This window comes from Coregonus clupeaformis, chromosome 9 (genome assembly GCF_020615455.1).
Source record: "Coregonus clupeaformis isolate EN_2021a chromosome 9, ASM2061545v1, whole genome shotgun sequence".
Taxonomy (NCBI): Eukaryota; Metazoa; Chordata; class Actinopteri; order Salmoniformes; family Salmonidae; genus Coregonus; species Coregonus clupeaformis.
In genome coordinates, this window is record NC_059200.1 from 1,356,451 (window position 1) to 1,364,473 (window position 8,023).

Below are 8,023 nucleotides of genomic sequence, written 5' to 3' on the forward strand. Positions count from 1 at the left end.
TGTGAATAATAAGATACACCATTGTGAATAATAAGATACAGATCTCCAGCATTTTTATCTCTCAGCCTGTCATTTTTATAGGATGCTACAAGACAGCATCTTGAAATGTAGTCTACTAGTAGTAGTCTGTAGTGTGCTTCTGTAGTCTACTAGTAGTAGTCTGTAGTGTGCTTCTGTAGTCTACTAGTAGTAGTCTGTAGTGTGCTTCTGTAGTCTACTAGTAGTAGTCTGTAGTGTGCTTCTGTAGGCTACTAGTAGTAGTCTGTAGTGTGCTTCTGTAGTCTACTAGTAGTAGTCTGTAGTGTGCTTCTGTAGTCTACTAGTAGTAGTCTGTAGTGTGCTTCTGTAGTCTACTAGTAGTAGTCTGTAGTGTGCTTCTGTAGTCTACTAGTAGTAGTCTGTAGTGTGCTTCTGTAGTCTACTAGTAGTAGTCTGTAGTGTGCTTATGTAGGCTACTAGTAGTAGTCTGTAGTGTGCTTCTGTAGTCTACTAGTAGTAGTCTGTAGTGTGCTTCTGTAGGCTACTTATTATTATTATTACTAGTAGTAGTCTGTAGTGTGCGTCTATAGTCTACTAGTAGTAGTCTGTAGTGTGCGTCTGTAGTCTACTAGTAGTAGTCTGTAGTGTGCTTCTGTAGTCTACTAGTAGTAGTCTGTAGTGTGCTTCTGTAGTCTACTAGTAGTAGTCTGTAGTGTGCTTCTGTAGTCTACTACTAGTAGTCTGTAGTGTGCTTCTGTAGGCTACTAGTAGTAGTCTGTAGTGTGCGTCTGTAGTCTACTAGTAGTAGTCTGTAGTGTGCGTCTGTAGTCTACTAGTAGTAGTCTGTAGTGTGCTTCTGTAGTCTACTAGTAGTAGTCTGTAGTGTGCTTCTGTAGTCTACTAGTAGTAGTCTGTAGTGTGCGTCTGTAGTCTACTAGTAGTAGTCTGTAGTGTGTGTCTATAGTCTACTAGTAGTAGTCTGTAGTGTGCGTCTGTAGTCTACTAGTAGTAGTCTGTAGTGTGCGTCTGTATACTAGTAGTAGTCTGTAGTGTGCTTCTGTAGTCTACTAGTAGTAGTCTGTAGTGTGCTTCTGTAGTCTACTAGTAGTAGTCTGTAGTGTGCTTCTGTAGTCTACTAGTAGTAGTCTGTAGTGTGCTTCTGTAGTCTACTAGTAGTAGTCTGTGTATGCTTCTGTAGGCTACTAGTAGTAGTCTGTAGTGTGCTTCTGTAGTCTACTAGTAGTAGTCTGTAGTGTGCTTCTGTAGTCTACTAGTAGTAGTCTGTAGTGTGCTTCTGTAGTCTACTAGTAGTAGTCTGTAGTGTGCTTCTGTAGTCTACTAGTAGTAGTCTGTAGTGTGCTTCTGTAGGCTACTAGTAGTAGTCTGTAGTGTGCTTCTGTAGTCTACTAGTAGTAGTCTGTAGTGTGCTTCTGTAGTCTACTAGTAATAGTCTGTAGTGTGCTTCTGTAGTCTACTAGTAGTAGTCTGTAGTGTGCTTCTGTAGTCTACTAGTAGTAGTCTGTAGTGTGCTTCTGTAGGCTACTAGTAGTAGTCTGTAGTGTGCTTCTGTAGTCTACTAGTAGTATTCTGTAGTGTGCTTCTGTAGTCTACTAGTAGTAGTCTGTAGTGTGCTTCTGTAGTCTACTCATCAACTTTTTATGGAATTATGTAATGATTCTTATCCAATGAAATCGTTAACAAAAGCATGCTCCTGTGTTGTTTGATTTGAGGAACATTTGCTAACTACAGAATGTGTAGCCTACATATCTGGCGTGTTTGCGTGAGGAAGAGAGTGTACATGTGTGAGAGAGAGAGAGAAAACATGTCCAAGTCTTGTGACATGTCAATGTCGAAAGTAAGAGAAGAACTGAACTCTGTACTATTGAGTCTAGGGCTGATTGCTCAATTGGCCTCATAATCAAAGGCTTAGCATGTCATTCTGTGGGACCACAGACGAGTAAACCACCAATAAGCAATAATAAAACACCTGTTGTTTCAATAACATCCCCTCAATCATTAAACTAATGCCCTGTCTCTGTCCGTCTGCATGTCTGTCTCAGTGGATCAAGGGAATCCATTATCAAAGGACAATATAGCAGTAAAAAGAGCTGGTCTCCCCATTCAGACCCATGTAATGACGGCCCTCTGCTGGTGAATGGGCGTATTAGTCGTTTGGTAATAACAGATCGAAAGTACAGTATCTATGGGTAATAATCCGGCTGTAGGCTCTTCTTAATACCAACCACTAGAGGGGAGCCAAGTGTAGCCTTTTGAACCATGTTTGGTGAGATAGCTTGCCTGAGACCTAAAATACATCTGCCAGCCCCTGACTGGAAGGACTGGAAGGTACCTTCTGTTCTTGGTACAGTTGACTCTGGAGTGTTGAAAGATTTGGAACTAGTTATAATAATAATATGACATTTAGCAGACGCTTTAATGCAAAGCGACTTACAGTCATGTGTGCATTATTTTTTTTGTGTATGGGTGGTCCCGGGGATCGTACCCACTACCTTGGCGTTACAAACGCCGTGCTCTACCAGCTGAGCTACAGAGTTGGTCACATCACAGTTTAGTTTATTGAGTCATTATTCCCTTTGAGGAAATGTGTCTTGCGTCAATCTAATCAAGCAGCTTTGGACAAATAACAACAGCACAGGGTATTTATTAGCTAATACAACAGACAACAGACGGCATTATATACATGTACAGACAACAGGGGCAATAGTATATGGAGGGACATTAAAAAACACATTGTGTTGGGGTCAGGACCCTCTCTGTCAGTGGGAATCATCCCTCCCCCAGGGGGCACCTATCTGATTATTATAGGGGTCAGGGGTCAGGCCCAGGAATTAGTCATGGATGTGTTACACAATGCTACAGAATTGTATGTGAGGTAGAGGTGGAATACCCTCGGTACCTCCCACACTGACAGTGTAGAGAAACTGTGGCCACCTGCTCCAAGCCTGTAGTGTTGGACTAGAAGTATTGTACAGGGGATGAGAGAGATAGTGATTTTTTTAAAGGACGACAAGAGAACTTTTGTTTTGTCTCTCTCACCCTCCCTCTCTTAATTGGGGAGAACGGGCTCGTGGTAATGACTGGAGCGGAATCGGTGGAATGGTATCAAATACATGACACATGGTTTCCAGGTGTTTGATACCATTCCATTTGCTCTGTTCCAGCAATTATTATGAGACGTTCTCCCCTCAGCAGCCTCCACTGAAGCCCTCCTCTCCAATTGATTGTTTTCATTTTGATCTGCAGTTTTGAAGTTATTCCTGACACTCCGAAATAAATTGTAACATGTCTGTGACTTTAGTTTTTGACAACTTTAGAAGTTAGTTCCAGATCAAGAACTGAAAGACAGGGCATTCTTCCCTGAGGACAAATCCTCAACTCCATACCCAAAACATTATTTTACTGTGCTAAGGTTAGCTTTCTGAGTTTGCGTAAACACGTCATCCAAACAGAAGTCAGGTCCAATATCATAACTGTGACATACTCTGGGCAGTTGTCAAATAGTAGTTACCTCTTTATGGCTGTCTTCACCAGCTAGCTAATCAGGAGGGCTATGGTGCAGAGCCAGAGTTGGTCTCCCCATTCAGACACATGTAATGACTGCCCTCTGCTGGTAATTTGGTGTAATAGTCGTTTGGTGATAACAGATCGAAAGTACAGTATCTATGGGTAATAAACCGGCTGTAGGCTCTTCATAATACCAACCACTAGAGGGGAGCCAAGTGTAGCCTTTTGAACCATGTTTGGTGAGATAGCTTGCCTGAGACCTAAAATACATCTGCCAGCCCCTGACTGGAAGGTACCTTCTGTTCTTGGTACAGTTGACTCTGGAGTGTTGGAAAGAATTGGAACTAGTTGGTCACATCACAGTTTAGTTTATTGAGTCATTATTCCCTTTGAGGAAATGTGTCTTGCGTCGATCTAATCAAGCAGCTTTGGACAAACAACAACAGCACAGGGTATTTATTAGCTAACACAACAGACAACAGAGGGCATTATATACATGTACAGACAACAGGGGCAATGGTATATGGAGGGACATTAAAAAACACATAAATATAGGGTCTGAGTCTGCAGTCTGATAGTGCCAGCACATATTCAGTGTCAGGCTAGGAATGTTAGGTTACAATATGTTACACAGGGACAATCTTATAAGTTATTCAAAGCAGGGGTTCATTCCATTTCAATTCCAATCAGTTCAGAAAGTGAACCAAACTCCAATTAAGATTTTAAAAATGTCCTCATTGAAAAGCATTGAAGATAATTTGAATTTGAATTTTAGAGTACTTCCTCAAATGACTGGAATTAAAATGGAATTGAAATCAACCCTGATTCAAAGTAATGTGGGGACAACCTGCCAGATCAATCATAACAGTCCATTCCCTTCTGAGGTCTGGGATGTGGACCTGCTGTATCGAGACACCGACCCCCTCTCTGGTCCCTGTGACTTCCTGACCAGGGCACCCAGGTTTCTCCTGAACTTCTCCCCCACAAAGGCATACAGCACTGGGTTAACACAGCTGTGGAGCAGGGCCAGGCTGTGGGTGACCTGGAGGGCCAGGTCCACCCTGTTCCTGTCAGCACAGTCGAAGGGCACCAGCTTGGCCCTCATCAGGGTGTCGGCCATTACCGTCAAGTGGAACGGCGTCCAGCACAGGAGGAAGGCGATCACCACGGCAACGATGACCCGCATGGCCCTGTGCTTCTGGAAGCCGCGCGTCCGCAGCAACCGGGCCACGGTAACACTGTAGCACGCCACCATGATGACTAGTGGGAGCAGGAACCCTATGATGTGGCGTAAGCCGCGCGTAGCGAGCCGCCAGTGGGTGGCGCTGCCAAGGTCGAAGCGCTCAGCGCACTTTGTCGGACCACCGCCGGAGGGCGTGAAGGCGTCGTTGAAGAGGGCGGGGAGAGAGAGGGCGCCCCCCAGAGCCCAGATGAAGGTGCAGGCGACCCAGCTGCAGGCCCTGCGGCGGTCCTTACGGGACTTGGCAGAGCGAACGATCACCAGGTAGCGGTCGACACTGATACACACCAGGAACAGGATGCTGGTGTAGAAGCTAGTCTCCATAACCAGGCTGAGGAACTTACACAGGAAGTCACCAAAGATCCAGCCGTGGAGCATGGCAGCAGCCCAGAAGGGCAGGATCAGAGCCAGCAGCCCGTCGGCTACCGTCAGGTGAAACAGGTAGACGTCGGATGGGGTCAGGGACTGGTGACTGGAGCCAATCACTAGCCCCACGAGTAGGTTACCAGGAACAGCCAATAGGAAGATGGCGATGTGAAGGACACACAGGGATATGACGGCACTGGTATACAGGGGCTGAGCTGCACAGGAGAAGGTGTTAGAGTTCAGGACAAAGGAGGTGATGTTGATGTAATAGGAGTCGTTGGGTGAATCGTAATAATAGTCCAGGATGTATGATTCTTTTAGCTCTATTGGAGATGGGGAAAACAGTGGTCAGTGGGGATCTTTTATGATTTGATCACTTCGCCTTATAATGTTATTCTATCTAAAGCTTCTCATACAGTCAACAGATATTCTGTACATTTCTTTCTACCCATCCATCAACCCATCAGCCATCCACCCACCCAACCTCATTCATCCACCCACCCAAACCCATCCATCGATCCATCCACCCAAACCCATCCATCCATCCAAACCCATCCATCTACCCAAACCCATCCACCCACCTATCCACCCAAACCCATCCATCCATCCATCCAAACCCATCATCCACTCAAACCTATCCATCCATCCACCCACCTGTTAGATTAATTTGGATTTTAAGAATAATGACTAAAGAATTTCACCCCAAACACAGTATAAATGTTAGAATTATCATGTAGTGTCAACCCACTAACAGAGGGGGCGTTACTAACCATTCAAGGGGGAAGGCGGGAACTGTTTAAGAAAGCCACCTAAAGGTGGGAGGAGCATAGTGTCTTTGTTTGTCAAGGGGTATAAAAAACAGGATATTTGTGTTTTTGAGCAGAGCTCTCCTTGAATAAAATTTACTGATAATTACTTGTGGATTGTGGACCTTGAATCATTGATGATTAAAACCAGAGCTTTACAACCTCTGGTAATGATTCAAGCTTAGGTCGAATTAGAGATAGAAATTCACATGACAGATTGGTCCTTCTGAGCGGAGCTTTAATACATCTTTATCGTTCTAAAGACACCGAAATCCGTGCACGGCCGGGTAATTACATCCGTGAAGAATAGTCCTGGCCTTCGACGTTAAGGTTATAAGACAGGCCGGTGATTACTCTTTATGAACGATAAAGACGTTAACAAGTTTGAAAAAGCATTTTAATCCAGACTGCGAGGAAAAGGTCAGTAATTTTTATTCATGGATTTTGGTAAAATGAGTTGAACTTAGTTACCAAATTCAAAGAAGGTAATAATTATTACGACAGGGAGGGTCCGCAATTGATCCTAGAGGTAAATAGCTATTTCAAAAAAAAACTAGTCCAAATGACATGGAAGTGAATTGCAATCACAAATGTAAACTAGTTAATATTGTCATTGTACGAATTGCAATGTTCAGTATAAACAGGGAAATAATTATCATCGTATGAGAGGGATGGGTCGGGAGTTCTATATACGACTGGGCATTTGCTAGAACTTTGCAAACAAGTTTGGCATATGATAAGGTCGTGTATGTGTGAGACTTAATCCCTCGGGAGACGTGATCATTATTTCAGGGGTGGAGGAAAAAAATAAGTCGCGTGAGGAAAATTGGGTAACTTACTCTTTTCATGAAACCGGAGTTTTAAATAGAAACTCTGGGTTAGGGGTTAAATAATTTTAAAGGGTTAATTACAAAAGCAAGAGGCGCACTAAGAGATTAGCTCCTACGAAAATAATTCGGGAGTGAATTAAAAAAAAAAAAAAAAGGGGGGAGGGATTTCTTATTGTTCCGCCATGGGAAAGACATCTTCTAAACAAGTCCGAGAATTAACGGGAGATGAAAGAAATATGTTTTATGGATCCATTTGGGAGAAGAGGTATGAATTTATTGGGCATCTCGAAGTAGAAAAATTAGAATTTATGATCAAACAGATGCATGTAGACTGGAACTAATTTGAAAGAACAGCGAAAGGAGGGGCTAGAGACAGCGAGTGTGTTTTTTTAAGCGCGAAAATGCTTTAACGGGGACAAAGGAATATTTAACCATCGTGACTGCAGGGGGAAAAGGAGGATGACAGTCAATATTTTTTGGTTCAACGGGTAAAATGTTTGAAAAAATGATTCGTGTCAATTAAGAATTGGCTAAAAACACCACAAAGCGATTATTTGAGAGGTACCTATAAAGTCCAACGATGTGGTCCTCTGTAGCTCAGCTGGTAGAGCACGGCGCTTGTAACGCCAAGGTAGTGGGTTCGATCCCCGGGACCACCCATAATAAAAAATGTATGCACGCATGACTGTAAGTCGCTTTGGATAGAAGCGTCTGCTAGATGGCATATTATTATGCATGTGTCTGAACTTTCGCACTCAAACGTAGACGTACGTAATGGGTGAGAAGGTGGAGAATATTTGCGCTTTTGGTCAGTTGGCAGAGCGACTTGAAAAACCAATAGAGAGTTGAATTGAACTATTCTGTTGTGTTGGGCATTTGAATGGCATAAGGTGAAATATGTGTGTATGAGGAAATTCAACGGCGGGTATAAATGATAACCGGATACTACTTAGTATTTGGTTGGTTAAATGCTAAATAAAAGATTTGAGGCGTGGTTATGGGGTAACTAGGAAGACGCACTTATTCAATAGAGAATGGGTGGAGAGAGAGTTTTTACGTGTATTAAAAGTTGCATAAGATAACTAGTAGTATTCTAAATAATCTATGAAAATATGTTACAAGTACGAATGACATTATTTCCTAAGAAGGTAGATTGTAGGGAAGTTTCCCGCGCCTCCCCCATAATGTAGGAAGGAGCAGGAGAGGGGGGGGAGTGAGAGACAGGAAAATACAAATGGTTGGAAGATTTTAAAACGATAATTTATTTTCGTTACAGG

At 43.2% G+C, this 8,023-nt stretch overlaps 1 protein-coding gene across 1 annotated transcript; it reads right to left on the bottom strand.

The window, feature by feature from the left end:
• Nucleotides 1-3,867: 3,867 nt before the first annotated feature.
• On the bottom strand, nt 3,868-5,452 carry LOC121565258 (C-X-C chemokine receptor type 2-like; the record flags this gene model as incomplete). The annotated part of the gene is made up of 1 exon (XM_045222702.1): nt 3,868-5,452. A coding segment is annotated over one exon (1,089 nt), but the record flags the coding sequence as incomplete, so codon positions are not given.
• Nucleotides 5,453-8,023: the final 2,571 nt, after the last annotated feature.